Source organism: Aphidius gifuensis, linkage group LG4 (assembly GCF_014905175.1).
Source record: "Aphidius gifuensis isolate YNYX2018 linkage group LG4, ASM1490517v1, whole genome shotgun sequence".
Lineage (NCBI taxonomy): Eukaryota > Metazoa > Arthropoda > Insecta > Hymenoptera > Braconidae > Aphidius > Aphidius gifuensis.
The window spans coordinates 4,991,130-5,017,426 of record NC_057791.1 but is presented as its reverse complement, the minus strand read 5'-3'; the positions used below and the strand labels follow the sequence as shown (position 1 = coordinate 5,017,426).

At 24.3% G+C, this 26,297-nt stretch overlaps 1 protein-coding gene across 7 annotated transcripts; it reads right to left on the bottom strand.

Annotated features, from left to right (window-relative positions):
* Positions 1-14: 14 nt before the first annotated feature.
* Positions 15-25,638, bottom strand: LOC122854762 (sodium/potassium-transporting ATPase subunit alpha). Of its 7 annotated transcripts, none has more exons than XM_044155709.1 (10): positions 25,352-25,638; positions 25,049-25,123; positions 10,463-10,543; positions 9,592-9,717; positions 7,536-9,498; positions 7,158-7,459; positions 6,824-6,918; positions 2,665-2,839; positions 2,356-2,588; positions 15-2,278 (listed from the first exon to the last, which is right to left on the bottom strand). In XM_044155709.1, the coding sequence occupies exons 2-10, from the start codon at positions 25,061-25,063 to the stop codon at positions 2,158-2,160; spliced, it is 3,111 nt and encodes a 1,036-aa protein (XP_044011644.1). In that variant the 5' UTR covers positions 25,064-25,123; positions 25,352-25,638; the 3' UTR covers positions 15-2,157. The 7 variants fall into 7 exon arrangements, with proteins under 7 accessions (XP_044011644.1, XP_044011643.1, XP_044011642.1 ...); XM_044155708.1 differs by lacking the exon at positions 6,824-6,918 and adding an exon at positions 4,155-4,249 and having other exon boundaries at positions 25,352-25,637; XM_044155707.1 differs by lacking the exon at positions 6,824-6,918 and adding an exon at positions 6,190-6,284 and having other exon boundaries at positions 25,352-25,632.
* Positions 25,639-26,297: the final 659 nt, after the last annotated feature.

The window sequence follows — 26,297 nt, the reverse complement described above, 5'->3', positions numbered from 1 at the left end:
CATTTATATTTGACTTTTGGTTGAAGGTTTTTTTTTTTTGGTCTCTCAAAAATTTATTTTTTCGAATTTTATTTTTATGTTATTGAGGCTGATAACAGGGTTAATTATATACCGGGTTTTTATTTATTTTAAAATGAATTTTAAATTTTATATCACTGGCATTGTATTTCTTTCGTTTGTCATTTTAAAATTTTATTATTCATTTAACTATATGAAAAAAAAATCTAAAAGTATGAATGTAGTTTTTTTTTATTAATTAGTTATTTGGTATTATTTTTTCAGCTAATTTATTTTTCAAATTGTTGTTTTTTTTAAATTTATTTTGTCGTCTACAAATTCTATGCTTCATTGCGTGCACTATTATTTTTTACTCTGCTCAACTTTGCCTCTGTATGTTTTTAAAAATTTTATATATTTTTGAGGGTTTTATTTTTTTTTTTATTTATCAAGAACTTGGGTTCGCAGCTGCATTTGACGATTTAATTATTTTTTTTTATTTAAATATTTTCATAAATCAGGTGGTCAGAAATTATTTTTTATTCATGATTTTTTTTTTTTTTTTATACAGGTTATTGTTGATTTTTTATCATTTTCATTGATGGATTATTTTATCATCATGCATTCTCAAATGATCATGAATCAAAAAATCTACAATAATTAATTAAACACAATACAATAATTAGAATTATTATTATTTTTTTTTTCTAATCAAGACTGGCACTGAACATTTAAATCCTGTAATAATCAATGAATAATTTTTATTTATTAAAATTTCAGTTAATTATTATTTATTTTTATTTTTCAACTAGATAAGTGCCAATCTAGAATTATGATTTTATCAATTCTTTGAAATTACTTATTTATAGAGTTATTTAATTTTATTTATTTATTCATTTTTTGCTATAATTAATTAGTTACATACTGCGCAAATAAATAAATAAATAAATTGTCTTTTTTTCTATCCGCTCGATATTTTTTTTTTTTTATTTAGTCTCTCTTGCTTGTTCCACTGCAATTAAATTAATTTTTATTTTTTAAAATAATTATTATCATTTGATGAATTTAATCAAGAAGATTTGTCTAGATTTTCTTCCTCGGTATCACAAGACATCTACATTTTTTTAATTTTTTATTTATTATTTTTTTATAATAATAATAATAATTACATATATTTATGCAGATATTTTTTTTTTTTTTTTTGTAATTTTTTTCAATTCATAATAATTTATTTAAATTCATATTAATAATTTTTTTTTTTTTAACTTTATTTTTTTATACTCAAATTTAACGATGTTGATTTATATAAAGAAATTTCAAATTTATTTTTTATTTTTATTGATAAAAATATGGTGAAATTAAATTTTCATTCATATTTTTATCTTTAAATTATTTTAATATCAATCAATTACCACGATCAGCCTACCCGTGTGCTGGAACAATTTATAAATCTTTTTTTTTGTCAAATTTAGTCTGTTAATTTTTAGGCCCGTCACCCAATTTAATTTGTCATGATGTAATTTAATACTCTTTTCACACTCTTTTCTCATTTTTTTTTTTTTAAATATTATATTTATATTATTATCAGATCTTGCAATTTATATTTTAATATCCTGGCTGTAACGACGCCTCATTAGTATATATATAATTTAAAAAATAAAATGATAAAATTAAAATTCCGGCACTGATATTACATTCTCGAATGTTTTAGGCAGTGACTAATTAACCACTCGAGTATTGTGCATACATTATTAATAAATTAAATTTTTTTCAAATTTTTAATAAGCATCCTGCAATATATATACTTTTTTTTAATAATAAAATAATTAAAGTAAAAGAGGAAGTCTTGATGTTATTTGATCGCTAAGTAACTATTTTTAAAATTAAATTTCGAGCAATTTTAATATTTTCTTTTTTTCAATTATACAAAAAAATATGTGCCAGATTAATTTGATGACCAACGAGCACATCTTTCAGCCTCCAATAATTAAAAAAAAAAAAAAAAAAAAAATTATAATTACACCATATTTTATTGTATAGAAATATTGTATTGATGTATTATAATTTTTTTTTTATTTATTTTGAAATTACGAATACTTTTTTTGTTTAATTTATTTTTTTATCCCGTGGGTATGCGTCTCGCTGTTGATTATTATTGATTTAATAGTAAGTTTCTTGCTCGAGCCAACCACCTGGATTTCTACGTAGATAAAATCTTCTCACTTCATCATAAATAAATATTGCAACCATGAATGGCACTGCTGGAAGCCACCATACAGCTCTGTAAATTAATTAATAAAAAAATGTATTATTTTAATTATAATAATTTTAGTTTATAATAATATATGATTGACTTACTTTAGTGGGAACATACGAAGACCCTTGTCCATACCAGGTGTATAACTTAGGAAACATGCAAGTGCTGTTTCAAATACAAGACCGAAATTCAATGCCCAATTTCTCATTCCTTGATGAACAATTGAATTTCTACGTGTTTTACAAACAATTAAATCCGCCCATTGTACAACGACAATTGAAACGAAAAAGGCAGTGTGACATGTAAATTCAAGATTTTTACGATCTCTGTATGTCTGTAAAATAAAAAAAAATACAATTTAATTTCAATAATAATTCAATATCTTTAAATAAATAAATTATTCAATTTACCCATTCTTGTCCGTAGCTGTCAGTAAGATCATTGATTGCCTTTGAATCCCATTGTTTACGTATTCCAAATAAGAACGTTGGCAAAAATCCATTTTCAGCCATTATAACAAAGTAAACAAAGAAACCAGCTGCTGCTTGAATCATTCCAATTTGTCCATATGCCATTGAAATAAGTCTAAACCCCATCAAATATTAAAAAAAAATTTCAATAATAATTAATTTTGAAAAATGTTAAAAATGTAATAAAGCTTTTTTGTAATTTATTTTAATGATATTTAGTCGTGTTTAGTTGGAATTGAACTCGAATATTCAAGCAAGTGAATAAAGCCAAAGAATTTTAGATTAAAAAAGCATACAGATTTTAATAATGACAACAATTTTACTTACCGATCCAAAATGTACATAAAGGATCATCAGTAACAAGCATATCCATGCAAAACACCCAATAATAAAAGCTCAAAAGAGACAGTGTTTGATAGTTTTTTCTTTTTGTTAATAAGTGAAAAAAATTAATAAATATAAAATCAAACTTTGACAATTCAATTATAAAATAAAAATTGATCAATTTTTATTTTCAATCAAAAGATTAAAGTTTGACTGTATAAATTTATTTAGAAAAAAAAATGACAATGGGATTAAAGAAAAAAAATAGATAAAATAAGGCAATTGTATTTTTATAAAATAGCTAAAGATAATTAATTATCATCCAAGTTAATGGTTTTATTATGAATAATTTCTCTCCGTATTTTTTGTATTTATATTATTTTTTTTTGATTTATGTGGTGTGCAAATTGGTTTATTAAAAAACAAATGCATTCAATTAAGGCTAACAATCAATCATGATGTCATTCATATATTTTATAATAAAAAATAAATAAATAATGGGTTTTTTTTTTTTTTGATGCACTATTATCATTGACAGCAAAGCAAATTTTGATAATTAAAAAAAGAAATATTCAAGTGATTGGCATTCAGCAGTGTGTCATAAATTGCATCCCTTTTTTTTTCTAAATAAAATAAATAAAAAATTGGTGCTACGATTTTGATGAACTGTGCTACCATCGATTAACTCGCATTGCCTCTATTAAATTACTATTATGATTATGTTTTATTATTTTTTATTATCGATTGAATATTATTATTTAACGAACGTTCGAGCACATTCCTAATAACTGAATAATAATTTTAATATTATTAACAGATTATAATTTAATCAAAGAAATTTTTTTTGTTTTGAGAATTTGCTCGATCTTTCTTTCGCATTGCTGATTTTTTTTTTTTTTTTTTCTTTTATTATGATTTATTAGTGAATACAGCAGAACGTGCTGTAAATTAAAAACGAAATGAAAATATTTATTCAACATATAGCTAGCTTATGTTTATATGCATTTGGTGCAAGTATGATTGTCGATTATTTTTTTTTTTTTGAACTTGATTCGGTTAGGTCGGTTTTTAAAAAAAAATTTTTTTTTCTTAATTTGAACACCCACCTGTGGTTGACTAAATTATCTGTGTAAGGATTTCGAGGCTGACGTTTCATTATGTCTGATTCTGGTGCCTCGTAGGCTAGCGATATAGCTGGTACCTGTTATCCACCCATCATTTTTTTATATTATTTTATCAAAAATACACGAGGGTAATTTATTATTAAATATAAATATAACTAGATTATTATTTTATTTTCAATTGACGCAATTAACGACCGATTATCAAATAAAAAAAAAAAGTCATATATATATACATACGTATAGTCCGATACTCGACGCTTAATTTAATATTCATTATTATAATTTAAAAATATTTTCGAGCCAATGACGCAAAATTGTGCTGAACCTGCTGCATAATCTAAGCATTAATTAAATTCTGATAATTAATATTTTAGAAAAATTATCGGAATTTAATTAGAATATTGAAAAAAAAAAAAAAGAAAAATTTAAGTAAGAAAATTTTTTAAAAAATTAAAGAGGGTTGCAGTTGCCAAGCGATCATTGCAAGGTGAAGAATTCTCGTTCATCTTCGTGAGAAGCTTTATTTTGTCTACATTTAAATAAAATAAATCCTTTTATTATTTGGATCTAAAAAATAGAAGAGAAAATGCAAAAGACACAAGACGAGTGGTAGTTGTCAAAAAGTATTTTTTTTTGTTTGCTGTTGTCAAAATATATATTAATTAAATATAAATTAATTAATATAAGCATTTTTATGTAGTTGAAAAGTGCCTGTACGTGAATAATATTTGAATATTTAATAAATAATTAGTGGAATATTATAGCTGAAGATGGTCAATATTATATTTTAAAAATAACTATTTTTGTAAATTAAAATTAAAAACTATATATATAATAATTAAATAACTAGAAAAATTAATATTTATAAATAAATAAATATAATTATTTATTTATTCAAAACTAAACTCATAAATTAAATCTAATAATAAAAAGCATTTAATTAATTTTATTATTAATCTATCTTGATAAATATTTAAATAATAAAAAATTGTTGATTTTTTTTTCGAAAGAAAAAAATATTAAGTTTTTATATAAAATCAACAATTTTTATAAGACCATTTAGTTTATCACAGAAATATATATAATATTACTCATCAGCAAAATATTCAAGTACAATTTTCATCATAAATAATTAAGCAATAAATTATTGTTCATAGATAATAGCCATTTATTGTTTTGCATAAAAAAGTAAATTTAAAAATAGATGTACCATTATTGGTCAGTCATACTTTGCAATGTGAATATTAAAAAATTAAATTTAATAAATTTATTTATTCAATATTTTAAAACGTATTTTGCAAATAGCTTATAAGAAATAATGAAAATTGGCTTGTTCATTGCTTTATACGACAAAAACAGGCAATTAGGGAAATTTATTTGTAAAAAAAAAAAAGTAGATTTTTTTTCAATTAAAGTTTTTTGTTTTTTGATAATGCAAAGTGACATGATTATTTTTGAAAAAATAAATAAATAAGTGATTTATGATTGAGGAAATTTTTGTGTTTACGAACGATCCAAGCAGTGATAAAAACAAAAAGCATTTTGATAATAAGATGATCATGCGATAGTTGAGAATATTTGATTTGTTTTTTTTTTTGGTGGATTATAATATGAAGGGATTAGTTTGAAAATAAAATAATGAAATTTAAATGAGACGGGAATTTAATGAGCTTACCTGTTAAAATGAATATGATAAATGAATTTTGAAAAAAAAGAAATTAGGTAACAAAAAAAGTATAATCAGATATCCAATTCAAAAACCAACCCCGAATTACAAAGTGACGTTAGAAATAAAATACATATTGAAAATATCTTATTATTTAATTATGATTAATATTAAAAAATAGAATATTATTTTCAAACGTCCCGAAAGATAAACCACCAAGTCAAACATTTATAGTAATTGTTATTATTTAATTTTTCTTGAGAGAATATTTAAAACGTTAGTCACAGTCAAGAAAAATTTATCAACGTCGCATCATAAAAATATATATTTTTTTTTTTCTTTTGATGTTACCTTGAATTAACTAGCTTGTCAAATTGTGGATTACGTGGTTTTCGCTTCATAATATCAGTCTCAGCTTCCTCATAAGCTAGCGAAATGGCCGGTACCTAACGTTATCAAAATTATATTTATATCTTTGTTTTGTCTTTACTTTAAATAATAATTTAAAAATAAAATATGATATGAAATGATTTTTTGATTGATATAAATGATATTTTTCTTTTATCATTATTAATATATATAATATACGAGGATTTTTTTTAGGATAAAAATAGGAAAAGTTATAGCATCAAAATATTCCTAAAACAAAAAATTATGTTTAAATATTGTCAATGTGTAAATCCATCACTGGCGACTGCTTATTTTTTTTTTTTTTTGTTTGTTTGAGTTTTTCATGTAGTTAAGATAAAACAACCTTGAGTGACAATATATATAGTGCGGTAGCCATAAACTCGGGATAAGTATTGACGTTGGCTCCAATTGCTACACTCAAAAATAAAATTACTATATAGTATATTATAATATCCAAATAACAATAATTGTGTTGAAAAATAAATATATCTATAAAATGCAGGAGCATAACATTTGGGTGTAAATATAGTTATTCGAGTTCTATACGGGCCTATATTTAAAATGTCAAAGAGACCTGTTATTAACGAGCTTGTCACACTGTGGATTTCTCGGACGTCTCTTCATAATGTCAGTTTCAGCTTGCTCATACGCCAATGAAATTGCTGGTATCTGAATTATTATATAAAATCCAATATTGTTTACAAAAAAAAAAAAAAATTAAAAAAATAAACAAAACAATTACGCCAGTACAAAGTTGTTTTTTAAAAAATATTAACATTTAACAATTTATCAACGAAAAATCAATGATTTTAAATTATTTGATTTTTCGTTAATTTATAAACTTATATATCTCTTATAATTATAAATTTAAAAATAAATATTATATATAAAAAATTTGTTAAACTCACCATGTCAGTTCCCAAATCGATGCAAAGAATAGTTACTGTACCAAGAGGCAGTGGAATATCACACAGGATAAATGCAAGGAAAGGTGATATTTCAGGTATATTTGATGTTAATGTATAGGCAATTGATTTTTTTAAATTATCAAATATAAGACGTCCTTCCTCAACACCAGTTACAATTGATGCAAAATTATCATCAAGTAAAATCATGTCAGCAGCTTGTTTTGATACATCTGAACCTGATATACCCATGGCAACACCAATATCAGCTTTTTTCAAAGCTGGTGAATCATTGACACCATCACCTTTTAAAAGAGAGAGAGAGAGAATATGAAAAATTAATTTAAAAAAAAATATATATATTTATTGTAAATAACTAACCAGTTACAGCAACAATGGCACCCATTCTTTGACAACCCTCAACAATAATAAGTTTTTGTTGTGGTGATGTACGAGCAAATACAATTTCTGTATGATAACGTAATATTTCATCAAGTTGATCTTCATCAACATCACGTAATGATGTACCATGTACAACAGCAGCTTTAGCTTCTCTTGGATTAACTTCAGATACTGGAATATTTAAACGTTGTGCAATATCTTCAATGGTTTCATTACCTTCAGATATAATACCAACAGATTTAGCAATAGCTTTAGCTGTTATTGGATGATCACCAGTAACCATTATAACTTTAATACCAGCTGATCGACATTTAGCAACAGCATCTGGTACAGCTGCTCTTGGTGGATCAATCATTGACATAAGACCAACAAAACGTAAATCTTCAGTTTGAAAATTTGGATCATCTGAATTAAATTTAAAACCAACTGGATATTTATCACTTGGTAATATAAAATCACAAAAACCAAGTACACGTTCACCAAGACCACCAAGTTCAAGATATGCATTATTAAATGCTTCTTTCATTTCTTCATCAAGTACTTTTTCTTTACCACCAATAAATATTGTTGAACAACGATCAAGTATACGTTCTGGTGCACCTTTCATAACTAATAAATGACGTGGATCACTTGGATCATCTGATTCATGTATTGATACTTGATATTTATTTGTTGAATTAAATGGTACTTCACATACTTTTTTATTTTTTTTACGTATACCCATAACATCACCAAGTGCAAGTTCCATACATTTAAGTAATGCTGCTTCAGATGCATCACCATTAACTTCACGTTTTAATATTGGTTCATTTGTTTGACCAGTTTTAAATTCAGCACGATTACATAATGTTGCAATTTTAGCTAATGCTTTAAAACCAGGACTTGTACGATCATATTGTACACCAGATTGATCTTCAGTTGTATCAGCTTCAATAATTTGATTATCAAACCACATATGTGCAACAGTCATACGATTTTGTGTTAATGTACCAGTTTTATCTGAGCATATTGTTGATGTTGAACCAAGTGTTTCAACAGCTTCAAGATTTTTAACAAGACAATTTTTAGATGCCATTCTTTTAGCAGTTAATGTTAAACATACTGTTACAGTTGCTAATAAACCTTCTGGTACATTTGCAACAATAATACCAATTAAAAATATAACAGCATCAAGCCAATGATAACCAAGTGCAAATGCAATTATGAAAAATGTTACACCAAGAAATACAGCAACACCAGTTATAAGATGTATAAAATGATGTATTTCTTTGGCAATTGGTGTTTCACCAGTATCAAGTCCAGATGCAAGACCAGCAATTCTACCCATTACAGTTTGATCACCACAACATATTACAACACCTTTTGCTGTACCTTCAACAGCATTTGTTGAAAAAAATGCTAAATTTTTTGTTTCAAGGGGATTTTCATGTGTAAATTCTGGTGATCTTGATTGTGGTTCTGATTCACCAGTCAATGAACTATTATCAACTTTAAAACCACGTGATTCAATAATACGTACATCTGCTGGTATACGATCACCAAATTTAACTTCAACAACATCACCAAGTACTAAATCTTCAGCTCTTAATGTTAATTTTTCACCTTCACGTAATACTGTTGCAAATTGTGGTACCATATTTTTAAATGATTCCATTATTTTACTTGATTTACTTTCTTGATAATATGAAAATATACCAGTTATTATAACAACAACAGCAAGTACAATACCAAGATAAAGATTATCTTTATTTGGATCTTCACTTGTTGTTGCTTGTATTGAATATGCAACAAAACATAATATTGCACCAACCCATAATAATAATGCAAAACCACCAAATAAATTTTTACAAAATTTAACCCATTCTGGTGTTGTTTTTGGTGGTGTCAATGCATTTGGTCCATCTCTTTCTAAATTTTCTTTTGCCTTTGCATGACTAAGACCCTAATTTATATAATAAAATATATTTTTATTTTACATTTATATCAAATTCATAATAATCTTTTATATTTTTTATCAATATAAATATCAACTTACATTTTCAGGATGAGTTTGAAATCTTTGATAAAGTTCTTCAGGTGTTATTTTATGAAAATCAATATCCAATTCTTGCTTCAAATCATCTAAATTATCTCCTTTCTTCTTTGGATTCTTTCGCCGCGACTATACATTTAATTAAAAATTTGAAATCAATTAGTAAATAATCAATAGATATTTATTTTAATCTTTTGTTTAAATTAATTTATATAATTTAATTATTATGAATATGTTAATATAATATTTCAATCAAGCCATTACTTGACATCATACATAATTAAATTAACAAACTAAATATTTGTTTTAATTTAATTAATAACAATATCAGTATATGTTACTAATGGAATATTATTTTAATTCTTCATAATAATATTGATACTTTATTTCAATACTGTTAAGCTATTTTAAAAATTCATTCTTTCATTTTTTTTTTATCTTATACGAATTTTTAAAATACTTGTTTATTGGTTTAGCAAAATAAAGTGTTTTTTTTATTATCTAGTTTACATAATAAGCACTAGTTTATTAGAAGCATTAATAAAATTATTACCATACATTCATTTTAGTTTGTTTTACTGGATTTCAATAAGTGAAGATTAAATAATTGTGTGTAAGTGTTATGTGATAGTTAATGAAAATAGTTAAAGTATCCCATTTTGAAATAAAAAAATAATTTAATCATCGATAAATATTATATGAAAATTAATTTTCATGATAAAATGTTACACCAGGCTCCAAATATTATTATCCGCCTGTTTTTTTAGTTTTTATATAGTTAAAAATATTATTAAAAATAATTTGAAAGATATTAGAGATAGTTAATTTTGATAAAGTTTTTTATAAACTTTTTTAACCAATTATTCCTGGATACCTTGTACATTCCATCAGCAGTTTTGTTGTCATCGCGTACGTTAGGAAACGTTGCGACTCTGTATGAATCTGATCGTCCATGCTAGAAAAAATAATAAACCAAAAAAAACAATGGTTTATGATGAAAAAAAAATTACTAAAAAATTCATGAATTTGAGTAAAATAATAAGAATAATCAATATGACTCTGGAGGCTTTAATATAAACAAAAAAAAACAAAACAATTTAACATTTATGAATGATGGAAAAAAAAACCTTGACCATCGACACTCCCAGTATTTTTGACCATTGATAAATTCAAGATCAACATTTATTTGTAATCGTTAACTTCCGTTTGTATTTCGTAATACAAAAAAAGACTTATCAATCAATCGTTCAATGGTAATTTGTAAAAGATTATTTAATTTATTTAATCAATTTATAGTTGATGAAAAAAAAAAAAAAAAAATGCTAGTAGTATAAGTATATATTTGATCAGACGCAATTATATTAATTTTGTTAATTTTTAATTTCAAGATATTATTTTGAGTTGTATACATGTACAGTGATAATTTAATTTATTGGGCGTGGGTTTTACAATGTTTAACTGCTAGGTACATACATGATTATTACTCGTGATTCATGATTAAATTTTTTATTGAGTAACAGACACGAGGACAGATCAATGACTCGCTTTATTTTATATATTATTACTTGCATCGACATAATTTTTTTGATCTTGATATTCATTATTTATACAAATAAATTAATATTTATTTTTAATATTATAATTATTAAATATTATAAATATTATTTATTGATTTCTAAAAAAATTTTAATTATATTTTTTACATATTATATTGAGAGGTTTTTTGTGTCATCAGTATATGCACCCCCAAGATACATGGGTCGATGTTTAAATTGCAAAAAAATAAAAAAAAATAATTTTTTTGAGTTTGCGCAATTGTGTGGTAACCCATGACCTGTGAATAGAGGGCGCAAATAGTAATATGCATATATATTTACAGATCAATACGCAACCAGGCCAACAAAGTTGGCGCCTTGTATATACGGCGCTGCATTCAGCTCGACGACAACGATTCAATAAAAAATATATCATAAAAAATCATCCCCCATATAAAAGACAACAATATATTGTCTTCTCCAATATCCCGATATAAAAAAGAAAATTAAATATATACATTTTATTTTCCATGAATTGACAGCAGGTGTTTTTTTACCTGGAACTTTTTTTTTTTTATTGATGTTAAAGTTTTTTATAACTTTTGCGTGCATCATCCCCCTATACGTAATTGAAAGCTCGATATTAAATTTATGATAATTTTTTTAAGGAAATAATTTATTTGCTATTAGATAACAAAAGATTAAAATGGAAAAATAAATTAAAATTGAGTTAGTATATAATTAATGGAGTATGTAATATGATTAAATCGATCGTTTGATATATAATATGTTGTTTCGATAAAATTAATTTATTATAAACTTGATTTTTTATAATATTATATATATTTATAGAATTTATCATTTGCCTTGATTAATTCAAGAATACAAATGTAAAATAAAATTAATTTAAAAATGCAATATTGCATATATCAGCGACAGGACGTTTTACAAATTGGGTCATGAGGGAGATTGGCCATTTAAAAATAAAAATAACAATTGTACCAGCTGACAAAACATTTTTTTTTTTTTTTTTCTAATTCAGCATTGTTACCTAATTCAACAGAAAAAAAAAAAAACTTCAATTACTTTTTTTGTTTTAAAATAATTTAATTTTTTAAAAACAATATTAATTTAATTTATTCATCTATTATTTAAATTTTTAAAATATATAAAACTTATCCTTTTTACTACAATGGAAAAAAAAAATTTTAATAAAATTTTCTCATGTTAAATATCAAGATAAAAAAAAGAGAAAAAAAAAAAAAAAATATTGAAGCCATATTAATGCCCAAGCAGAAGTCTTTGAAGTATCAATTAATGCCAATGGATTTGTACTCATAAATTGTAGTGATTGAGAACTGAATATTTTTTGCAACATTTAAAAAGAAAAAATAAAAAGTTTATTTAATATTTTTTTTTGTTCATCTAATTATTATAAATTCAATCGAAATTTCTGACGTTTATACGTGATAAAAATAAACACAAAACAAAATCAATAAAACAAATAAATTATAAGAGAAAAAAAAAAAAGCTAGAATGACAATTGATTAATTAATTGTTTATCCGTGATTTTTCTTTTGAGTGTTTAGCAGATAAATATTATTTTTAAATTAATTATATATATATTAAATCTTATAGGGGATAATAATAAAGATATTATTTTTAATATAAGGGATATTCGTGACGAATCGAAACATCAGATGAATTATAAATAGTTAGCAATCGATAGTTTGTCCCAGAAGGCGTACTGCTTTAGGCGCCATCTGGTCTGCGACCCTTCTTCACAATACGTGTTCTTCCCTGTTACCACCCTCACAATACCCTTCTTTTTTTTACATACATACATGTAAATTTTTTTTCTTTTTTTTTATCTTTATCATTTCTTTGTTCACATTAAATTGACTCATATGAATTTATCATTATACTACATACTCCCTTATTGACACTTTAAAAAAGCAATAAAATTCAAAAAATAAAATAAAAAAAACAATTAATTTATATTTGCAATTAGTTATGTTGAATTAAAATTCATGAAAATTAAATTTATATTTTTTTTTTTATGCTGATGATGATAATAAAAATGAACATATTATGCAATTGATAAAAATTTATGTATTTTTTTTTATGACGAAAGAGGGCGGAAATAAATGGTGAGATTTCAATGAATGAAAAACGTCGGTAGTATTCAAGGGATATTGTTAAAAGGTACGACCTTATCAATTGACAAGTTTGGCCTTGATGTAACGTCATGACAACGCATGGCATAAAGATTGATCATGATTTTTTTTATCCTGTCACACAAGCACATCTAAGTAATCATTATTTTATTTATTTTTTTATTATTTTCAATTTGTATATTTTTTTTTTTTTTTGAATTTATTTTGAAATTTAATTTAAATCTAATATTTTTCATTTAAATGCACTTAATATTTTTTCATTTTTATTCAATATTATTTGATTATTATTTTTGGGGGTGTTGCGCAGATATGGAAGAGGCGAATTGTGATCAGCTGACCGAACGACAATCATTAAATTTTTTTCAAAAAAAAATTACGTAATTTTTTTCTGTTTCACTTTGACGTTAGGCACTTATTATTTTTCGTGATTTAGATTTTTTTTTTTTTTGTCGTTTTATAATGAGATGATATAATGCTTGTTTTTTCTTCACTGATAGAACAAAGAACCTCCCCTTTTTCACCCCCTTGTTCGAGTATCGCCATTTAAAAATTTCAATAAAAAAGATGAATTTTTAAATCACAATTTTTTAACTTTTTGTATTTTTAATATTAGAAAATTTAGTTTAATTTTTTTTTTTGATTTTTGTTTTATCGATATCTCGAAATAGAGGTATTGATAATGTGACATTCCACGCAACTATGGCCGCACTGCAGTTGATTTTTTTTTTTGATTTTTAATAGAAAAAAAAATAGATATATATATTTTTTAAATCACTTATTTCACTCACATCTAGCATAGCAACTAGCGGTAATGAGAAATTATAAAATTATAAATTAATTATCTAAGTTTTAACGTGCAAAAAAAATATAATAAAATACTATTTATAAATAAAATCAAAAATCACTAGATTCTTTTAAAATAATTCATTCTAAGACTAAAAAAAAAAAAAAACTAAAAAACTTACTATTTTAAATAATAATTAATTAAAAAATATTATATATTTTCTTTTTTTTTTTTTTATAATTATTAATTTACCATTCTGCTAGGTTCTTTTCGACGTTTTTCGACGAGGTGTGAAGAGCAATTGCAGTCTTCTCGCCTTTATTCTCAGTAACCCAGTGATCAAATAATTTTTAGTGATGAAATTTTTATCTCGTAATTCGTAATTTTTCAATAAAATATAATAACTGTTATTATAAATTTTTATTTTTTATTTATTCTTATAAAATATCAATTAACTTTTATCTTCGTTTTTAATAATTATTTCTTCTCAATTTAAATCTATGATTTATTAATTTTTCTTTTTGCTTTTTTTTTATGCTATTTTCTTCATAACAAGCAGAAGTGTGTCTCTCGATACGTTGTTTTAACGATCACTGCGAAACACTCAAAAAATTAAATTATCCGTTGATTGGAAAAAAAAAAAAAAAAAAGAAAAAATCTTTATAGCAATCAATATTGAACTATTAAAAATATTGATTTAAATTATTGAAATTTGAAAAAGATTTATCATCTATGTGTGTCTCTTTCTATTTTCCCAATATTTCTAAATTTTAAATATATTTTTAGTTGGATCCCGAAACCCTGGTATTTCTACCCTCGATCGAAGTCTCCTCTTTAGCAACGAGCTTGCACAGACATCATCCACTTGGCTACCACCATTTTCCCTCAACCAAAAAAATCCTCATCACCCTCTTTCTCTACCCCAACCCTTACCCTCTTTCCACCCCTTTTCAAATCCCCGAGCTTTTTTTTTTTTTTTCTTTTTATTTCTGTCGTAACTGCACTATGCAACCACCACCCCTTTCTTCCCCGCCCACTTTCAAACTATCAGAGATAAAAAAGAAAAAAAAGCTTCAAGAAAAAAAAAAAAATTTTCAAATACAATGGAATAGTCTAAAATAAAAAATCATTTAAATAAAAAATTTACAAATCAATTTTATATACACTATATTGTGTAATAATAACCACTCACTAAAAAAAAAATCCAATTCAATTAATAATATAAAAAAAAAAAAAAGTTATATTAATAAATATATATATAAAAATAAAAAATCTTTTATGAGAAAAAGAAAAAAAGCTCTGTCGAAAATTTAATTATAGTTTTTTTTTTTTTTTTTTGCAATATAAAAAATATGTGTAACTGTGTGTATATAGAATATTATCTTTTAAAAAACCAGTAAAATCAAACTTTAATAATCCCTTGTTAGATAATTGACTTTTTCATTTAATAATATATAATATATTTTTTTATTTTTCTCAATATTCGCACAAACCTTGTCACCCATGGCTGCGGCGTGCGACGAAATATGAGGTATTCGATGTGAAAGAAGTGTTTAGCGTCGCGGCTTCGGGTGGACCAGAGACTGACTGGTGGTTTCGCGTCGACCACCTCGAACCGCGCCGGCATCATCGACCCGTCGCCTCTTTCGTCAGTTAAATCCCCTCCTACTTCACCTCCCCTAATCTAGTACTCTTTTATATACCGCCCGGCCGGCAGGAAAAGCAAGACATTTAGTTGCATCTAATATACATATATATATTTATATAAACGCGCGCGCATCCCTCACAATTTAACCCTCTCACCTTCCCTTATCATTATTTTCAGTATCCTTCAACTCCTGGTTTCAGCAAATTGTGTGACTATATCCTAACACCCCGCTTGCGCCATACTCTGCGCCAACAAATTTATATATTTTTATCTCTCTTCTATTTTACTTCTTCTATGTTATAATATATATATGCATCTTTTTCCAGCTAGTCTCTTCAGCCCTTAGCTGACACGACAAAAGCTCGATGCGCGAAACTTTCATCCATTCTTTTCCTCTCTTTGGAAGAATCATCCATTCCAAGTAAGGTTAACGGCAAGTAGCGCTAGTTTCGCACAATTGCAAGCTTGCAAGCTCACCGATCTTAGCGCCCTCTTCATCATCCTCATCATCTTCATTATCTTCATCATTATCATTTCTACCATAATACATACTACTCTTTTAATTTTCATTCATTATTAAAACTTGAAAAAATATAACCCGAGTAACAATCAAAAAAATAAAATTCATCTGGAATTCATCTTTTTTAATTAAAAACTTCAGATAAATTAACAGATAAATCTCTTGAAAAGTTATATATAAAAAAAAGTTTTAAAATTCATTGAATTAGTTATTTGTGTTAGTGGGCTAAATATTTTATGTTCCCCTTGTTTTCATTAGATTACGATATACTGGGGCCCATCGATTAAACCATTGTTGCGTTTGAACAACTTATGATGGTCACCAGTTTGACGCAGTTTATAACCATCCTGTTGTACTCTATACCTATTCTATATTTAGATCTATATATATATTTTTTTTTTCTCCATTCAATTTGTTTAGCATCTGATGGACATTGATTTGTTCTCATTTTATAGCTGTTTTTTCCTTTTTTTTTCTATGGTAATCATGATCCAGAAAATGTAGAGTTTAAATTTGTGAAATAAAAATAATAGACTGATAATAAATAGGGGTTGATTTTTATTTATTTGACGATAAAAATAATAGATATATTATTATGTTTATTTTTTGGATCATGTTGGCTATTCAATTCTCAGTAGATTTGTAAAAACACCCCTTGTACTATTTACACCAAAGTGCCAAGTAGGGACCATCAAATATTGTTGTGATTTTTTGTTTTCTCTTTTGCTCTTGTTTAATATAGAAAGATGATAATCCAATGACAGGGCATTACTTACAATTCCATTTATGACTATTATTGACACTTTTTTTTATTTTTTTAATTTTTTTACACTGACCTATTTACGTTTTTTACCATTGCTATTTTTCATTAATATATTTTACCATTATTTTCTTATTTTTTTGTTAAAAAATTTACTAAGAATTTTTCAATTTACAAGGAAAATAACTAGATAAATTTTCATTTTCCATTGAAATATTTTTTAAAAAATTTCCATCAATTCTATACTCTTGTATTATGATAATTTGTTGTCAATATTAATCTAATTTTTATTAATTAACAATAATTAGCATATTCATTATAAAAAATAATAAAATTAATTTTTTAAACACATTTAGCTAACTAAAATCTATTTTATCTATATATTTTTTTCTCTCAAAAAATATATACATATATTTTTCTTTTGTTTTTTCAAAAAGAGTATAAAAAATAATATTTTAAAAAATTAAATAAATATGTATAAAATTTATTATCAATAAATAATAAAATAACAACGTTTGGAATCAATTTGTGAGTGATGTGATGGTATTGTATATGCCACAGGTTACGCAATCCAACACATCATGATGGCCTTGCTCACATATCTTACAGCTTCATAATACATACATATGCTTTTTTTTTCATCTGTGTATATCATATCCTCCGTCAATACACCACATTTTATACTTGCAATTATAACTACATCACCAATCATCCACCACACTCGTATAAATCATTTTTTTTTTTTTGCTCGTCATTTACACGCAAATCTCGTTCAAATTATATCAAAATATTTATTTTAATTGGTATTTCAATCTCTGCAATTTAAATTAATAAATTAATTATACTTTAATGTCTCATTAATTGGTTGGGTCGATTTTCATACAAAATAATAAACCCTTCCATTTTTTCTAACAGCTAAAAAATTAACAAAAATATATTTAAATATACGATTGTTATTTTGTTTTAAATTTATTTATTTATTTATTCATTTTTTTTTTCAAAGACATTGATGTGGAACACACCCTCAAATTGCCAGATGAATCTAGTTTTATTGTTCATTCATACGACTCGGTTATGTCAGATTAAACCAGAAATATTGGCGTCTTGATGTCTGATATATTCATCACAACAATATATTCTCATCTTCTTATATTCATTCATTTTATATCTTTTTTTTTTTTGTTATTACAATACAACCCTTCAAAATTATACAATCACATATGAGTGTCTCGTTTAACGACGAGGCGAAAAAATCAATGCTTGCTACTTCTTATACATAAATTTTTTTTTAATTTTATTTTTCATACAGAGAATTATCCTATTATAAAAAGAATAGTTGTCATCCATAATTGTGAGAGAGAAATAGATAGAATATGTGCGTGTGTTAGTTTATTTAAAAAAAAAATAAAAAGAGGTATCTGGTGTTTTTCGGGCAAATATTACCTGGCGTAGACCAAGTGCGTAGTTCACATGGTCTATGCTAGATTATATTTGCCCCATACACCAGAAAACACTCATAGTAAACGGAATATAACTACCATGATAGAATATTCGAAATCCACCTCGGTATAGGCACATGGGATTTGAACCCGAGACCACAAGCACTATAGGCAGGGCTCTTGACGACTTGACCATCCACTCACTCGATTGACAATGAAAAATAATCAAACTTTATTACTGATTTCAAAGAAAATTCAATTTAAATTTAAATTATTCATTATGTCATTGCATTAACTAAAAACAAAGCGTGATCAAAATATAGTTCAATTATTTTTTTTAGTTTTTTCTAATTATAAATAATTATCAATAGACAAACCAAAATATTTTTGTTATAAATTGATTTTAAAAATTAATATTTCTGTTTATTTAAATAATAAACAATTTTAAAAATAATAAAAATTAAATTTTATTTAAATCATCTCAAGATATTAGATAATTTTGTAAAATTTAAGTCATAAAAATACGCTTTACCAAAAAAAAAAAAAAAAAAATCATATATTTAAAAAATTCAATTGATTCCTTATATTTATTCAAATATTTTTTTATTTTTAAATTAAAAAAATAATAATATAATAAAACAATTAATTAAATTTTACTATTTTTTTTCTATCATTTTATTACTATCTAAAAGTTTGCATAAAATCAAAAATAAATTATGCAAAAAAAATTAAAACAATTAATTAAATTTATTACAATATTTAATTTTTTTAGTTGATTATTGTTATGATTATTATTTGTAATATATATAAATGGTATACGCGTGGTGACCGTGACTCTATATGCGTCGGAGGAAGAGACACATTACGATTAATCTACGTAAGCTCACGGCTCTTGTGGATCAAACTCCCGGCGTTAACACGACGAATGCACTTTATATAAGTGCAGCATATATATATATTTAAAAGAAAAATAATGTACTTGTCTGTGGGTCACGAGTCATACAAAAAACATGTATTTGACTGGATTAATTTTGTCCCTTTTATTGCTATATATTTTATTCTCAACACGTGCTTAAAAATATCATAAAAAAAATATCAAATATTGACATGTTAATTATTCATGAAGCTAATAAAATACGAAACCAAATAAAGAAATTACTTAAAGCTTAAATTGTTTAAATTGTGAATGGTGTTAATCAAAAAAAATGATAACTATATATTTTTTGTATTCAAGGTCATATACGATAAGTCAAGGAGGGTTACATGACCTTTCTTTTTATTCTCCCGTTGTTGGCATCATCCCCCACTGCTGATAAACACTCGGCAACCATTAGCTGGTTTTGTATAACAATAAAATATCCGGGTGCATTTTCATCATGCCAAAATGAACCCGCCTAACTAATTTTTTAGAAAACTTTTTTTTTTCATTGTTTTTCATTGTTATAATGTTTTTGTAGCTTCTAGTCTTTATTTGCACGAGACTATTATAATGAATAAAAATATAAAAATATATATCGTGACAAGGAAATGTTTTTATATATATATTATCATAATAGTGGTGGTAGTGGCTCAACCATTTGCTATAAATAATTCGTCGAGACAGTGATACCTGTGAATTTTTACACCTGTATAAATTTATAATCAAACGTAATAATACATTTTTATTTTTTGAAAAAGCTTATTTAATTTTTATTTATACATAAATGTCTGGGTAAACTATTTTTATATTTATGTATTAATATTTAAACAATAAAATAAAAAAAAAGTTTTATAATTTTAAATAAAGCTTTAAAAAAAAATCTCCCATATGACTAGTAGTTTTTTTTTTTTATTATTCAGGCCTCTTGGGAAAATGTCCATTGAATAATAAAATAATTTTTATGTCAAAAAATTTAGGTCATATATATAAAAGCACAACTTTAAACATTGTAAACTTTGATTCGAGTTTTTATTTTTTTTTTTTTTTCAATTATATATATTTTTAAAATAATTTATTATTTAATTTCAATTTATTTTTCAGATTCCAGATTGATTTTATTTTCAACATTATATATCTACTGCCAATATTTTTTTATATAAAAAATTATAAATTAATTTAGTTCAAAAAAAAAAAAAACTCTGCTCTCGATCAAAAAGCTGCATTATTATATCGTCAAAATAAATGATTGTATAATTTTTTTTTTTATATATATAAACGTCACTGTTGAAGTAGGACGTCACTTGAATCGATTGAATTTATTTATATATATGTATCATTTATTTTTCCATCAACCCTTTGGTCCAGTATATATATATGTGTTATTTATTTAATATAATTTAATTGAATTGTCCTCAACAAATGTTCCTGACGTCACAATAAAATCAGTATTAGGAAAAATCTATTTCATCCCCTTGTCGACCTTGCCGAACCATTTCAATCTTCGACTAATCCAAAACCATTCCCTCCCTCAACAATCATAAAGCATAACAAAAAACCCAATAACAAAAATTTAATTCATTTTTCATAAACAAATATCAATTAAATATTCATCTTTTATATATTAAAAAAATATATTTATTTTTTTATTTTTTTCTTTATTTTTAATTTAAGTGCAATGTCCTGTAAATTAGTGCATAAATATATTGTACTAATATGCATCAGGAAATAGCAAAGAAAGTATAAAAAATTTCCAGAGGGTGGCGTTGATTGTCGTTTGGAGGGATGATAATGATGACGTGATATTTTTAGTGGGGGGTAAATGGGAAAGGATGCTATCGATCGCGCCGCACTGCGGGGCTTTATCCCCTCTTTTTATTCTCTTTTATATTTATCTCTTTTCTTCTTTCTATTTTTACCATTATTTTCTCACTCTTTCCACGTGCCACCCTATTACTTCATACAAACCACCTTCTGGGAGATACACTGCACATCACCCTCTGCCATTTGAAATTATAAAAATAAAAAATAGATAAAAAAAAACAACCCTTAAACCTTTCTCAATTTTCATGTAATTTATTTTAACACTCTGTGATTTATACAAATAATAATGTTGCAAAATAAAAAACATTTAGATTTTATTGACTCAATTATATTAATTTTTAATCGTTAAAAAAAATTTTTATTAATCAGATATAAATTTTATTATTCAATAAAAATATAATAATAAAATTATTAAATTATTAGTTGTCAAGATTGACGTTTTATTTTATGATGATTATGATGATGGGTAATTTATTATTATTATTTATTTTTAGCGATTTAAGGATTAGGGTTGTTTTTTTTTTTTTATAATGATGAGTCACTTTTGGCAATAACTCGAATATAAAAATAAGAAATTTTATTAGTTAAAAAAAAGAAAGAGGAATGAAGAACGAATAGTTAATAATAAAAAACATAGATTGATAAAACAAAAGAAATGAAGATAAAATTAGATAATGACACAGGCATACTCGAATAGAATGAAAAAAAGAATAACGAAGATGAATACAAAGTTTGACATTTCACACGGATTTTAGTGAAATGTATATGCTTACCGGAAGAAGCCCCATCGTTAACTCTCAAGCTACTGTTAACGCATTGTGTGGTTAAATAATTGAGTTATTTTTATTTTTATTTTTTTTTATCAGATCGTTATCGGTTCGTTGAATTTTTTATTGGTTGGTATATATATGCATATAAAAAGATGTTGGGTTTAGTTTATGAATTTATTTTTTTTTTGCAATGTAATAGTTGATTTGATGTATAAAAAAATTTGTATGAAATATATTGTCCAGTTTGTTAACGTAAATATTGATCGATTTATTTAGGCGCCAGGTGACTATCTTTCATCGTCAACGAATATTGTGTTGACTTGCACGAACAAGTACCACACAACAATTTCAATTGCAAGCAATTTTGCAAAACAGAAAATAAACAGATATAAAAACAACTAATGAAAAATAAAAATGTGTATATAAATATTCTTCTTTATTATCGTTAAATGTAAAAAAAAAATAAAATAATGTTAAAGGGCTCAGAATGAACACAGTGATAACACTTGAGACATGGATCTTCTTCGTAAACATAAAGTCTTTCTTCGTATATATTGTTGTAATAGAATTTTTTTTATATCTACTTACTAACAATCTTGTGATTTTTATAATCTTTTCCTGTATCAAGGTTTTATTTTTCTTTTTTATATACACATGAAGTTATTTATAAAATACAAAAATTGTTTTATAAAAATAACAACGAGATAATTGATTAAAAAATATATATCCAATTTTTAATATAATTTATTTTTTCTACAAAAATAATCATAGATAAAACAATAATAAAAATAAAAATTGAATTAAAAATTTCATCTGATAATTACAAATGAAAAATTATTTATTTAATTGTTCCAGTTTTTATGTAATTTAGTAAAAGTTCCTCGGGATTTTTTCGATATAGTTTACAAATTTTTTCATCAGTGAGTATATTGAAAAATTAAATAATTAATTAATAATAATAAAACAGTTGTGTTATTATTTTTATAAAAAAACAAATTTTCTCATAATCAATAATATACAATCTTTGAAAATGAAGTTTTCTTTAGCATTATTTTTCGACACAGTAGTTTTTCCAATTTAAAGAAAATTGCCAACTATCTGTGTTGTATTGTTAAAGGAAAAATATTTAAATATAAAAAAACTAAATTACTGACATCAAAATTATTTTATTTCTCTTTAAAAAATCAGCTGTTATCAAGATAATAAGATGAAAAAAATCGAGAGAAATTCAGACGCGTTCCCCTGACACACATTGACTCGTTAAAATAACAACATAATGGCTAATTTAACGATAATAAACGCAAACTGTGTGTATAGTTCAAATTAACGTTGAAGGTGAGACGACGATACTTCCTAACTATATTATTTATTTTTTTTTTATTCATCTTATTTGGACTCTTATAACATAACTCTTTTTTTTTTCTTATTTCAAATTTAAATTAATCCATGTAGCGTCATCTTGTGATCAAATTATAAAGCATTCTTTATTACCGGCTTTTTTTTTTTAATTTTTAAATTAAAAATTATAAATCAATTATAATTATATAAATTATTTTATAACTCTGGAATTTATTGAGTTTTAAAAATTCAATAATGTTTTTTTTTTTTTCGCACTTACATTTTTGTTTTTATGAATTTTTATTTTTTATAAAAGTACTTGGCATGTATTTAATGATTTTTTTTTTATCGAAATATAATATCAAATAGAAAAGTAATTTTTGTATCACTTTTTTTTTTTCTATGAAAGAATTTTTATGAATTTTTATTGTTGAGTAAATAAACCTATTGAAAATATTGATAATTACTTTTTTTTTTTTTTTGTTTTTTTAGCGATAAGGTGTATGATTACAGAAGTTGATAAAAAAATAATTTAAATCGATATCTCAAGTATGTTTGCTAGTGTAATACAGTGTATTATTTGTCTTCTTAGTAGATATATATACAATTAATTTGAGTATGTTGATAGATGTCAAAATGACGATAAGAATTCACCTTGCAACCATCGATTATTATAGCAATATTATAAAATAAAAAAAAATAATATTCAAAATCATTTGGACATAAATCTTAACCACGTGTTTTATTTGTCTTTTTTTTTTTTAATTGTATATTTTTTTTTTGCACACCTGACACTTTATTATAGGCTTTGTCAGCAATATTTTTTACATACTGGCAAATAAAAAAAATGTAGAAATAAAAATGTATACTGATTAATTTAACTAAAAAAAAAAAAGAAAAATATATTTTTGAAATTAATTTTAAACAATTTAAAATACCTTGAAACATTTTTAAATTATTTTAAATTAATTATCGATAACTTAAAATTCATTTCGGAGCATTTGAAATTTTTTTTTTAAACTTGTAATTTTTTTGTTTTGAAGGTATAATTTTTGAAAGACCTGTGCATCAATTCAACTAATAAAATATTGAAAAATTCATCACAAGCATCAATGTAAAAAAATAAAATAAAAAAAAACTGGTCTGACCACTTTTTTAACGTTTTTCTATCTCTACTCATCTCTCAACATTTTACCGTTATTTATTTTACCTTTACACTATAATTTATCTAAAAAAAAAGTATCTAATTCAACAATACTAAAATTATTTAAAAAAATAATCAACAATATTTTAATCATAACTAAATATATTTTGTTTCATTGTTTTTTAAATTTAAATAATTTTTTTTTTTTTTGGGCGTGGTTTTACGATACGCTTGCTGGACAATTGTTTACATTCAAATGACATTTAAACTTTCATTAAAAATTTATCAAAAATAATATAATTATCATTATTCATCAGCTTGATAATAACTTGACAACTAAAATAACGCTCCATAACCTACCCTAAAAGATATCTAAATATAAACAATGAAAAAAAAAAAACAAACAAATACAAAACAATAAAAAAAAAAAAAAAACGACCACGTTGTGTTGACGGAAATTCAAAATTTCTACGAATATATTTGTGGGTAAATTTTTATAAAAGCCTCCAGAATAATTGATTAATATTATTGTCATAATTAAAACTTGATAATTTTAAATAAATATTATTTAAATTATTTATATTATTTAATATAAATAAACATACCTCAGTAGCCGCCATGTTGACAACAATAATGGCTGCCGGCAATAGCTACCTGTCTGCTCAAACACACCCGTGTAACTAAAATTCAAACACAACAATATATTTAGTACAAAAAAACATAAAACACCCTTAAAATTTATCCCTTAAACCACTCCTATTACTATTACTATGTTTAAATTCAAAAAACTAAAACACAAAATCACTCAATTTCATTTTCACAAATCACATTATATTCCTAATAATATTAATTATAAATTACGTCAAATAATTTTGATTAAAAATATATTAAATATTTAGCATATATACCTATTAATTAAAATTTTAATATATATACTTTTATAGTGAACACAACACGCTGCAAATAATATTATTTTAATTCAAGAACAAGACACTGACGTCACCTTTCGGTATTTATTTCGCATATAAATAATAATAATATTTATTATTATTTTTTAATAATTTATTTTGTAATACAATCTAAACACGTAACATGTACCGCTCAACATACCACTCACTTCTTGACTAAAATGAAAATGAAAAAAAAAGAGTATATAAATGACTGTGACTTTTTTTTTTATATTGTTTTCTATCGCACACAGACACGCACGTATAATTTCTTGTATTTTATATTCTCTCCCACTTTATACACCATAAATTTTATATGGTTTTTTTCCTTCTTATTATCGTCTCCCTTTTCCCTCCACCTTTCATATTTTAATAGGCCCCTTTTTTTTATTTATACGGGTGTGTATCAACGGTTGCCCCTCTTTTTTCTATTCCCATTGAAACTCTTGTACACGAAACATATGTTATTTTAATTTTATTTTACTATATCATAAGGTGTTTGTGTTAAAAAAATTAGTCATAATTAGTTGTACCAATTGGAGTAAATATTTTTCTATTTGAATATTTATTATAATAGGCTAATAGGCTAATGTATTTTTTAAATATTCAAATTTAGATTTTTTTATCTGCTAGTTTTATTTGTCTTGCGAGATTATAAGAGGAAGTATGCTGATGATAAATCGTAAAACATTAGTTGTATTATAGTGTAGAGGTCTTGGTTAATTTAATGATATAATTAAACTCAATGACACATCAGTAGTTCACATCAATGACGACTTTTACTTCTAGTAAATTTATTAAGACAAGAGAGAAAAAAAAAATGTTATTAATCATCATCGTTTCTTAGGTTTTTTTTTCTTTAATTTTATTTTAAAATATATTTATGAATAGTTGTTGATTTTCATAC

Bases quoted from the DNA above. Each gene is read 5' to 3' on its own strand.
- LOC122854762 (XM_044155709.1), bottom strand. The intron at 9,718-10,462 runs GTATCCAGGAAT...TTAAATGTATAG, and splicing joins CTGCTGATGGAATGTACAAG to TCGCGGCGAAAGAATCCAAA. The intron at 6,919-7,157 runs GTGAGTTTAACA...ATAATAATTCAG, and splicing joins TCGATTTGGGAACTGACATG to ATACCAGCAATTTCATTGGC.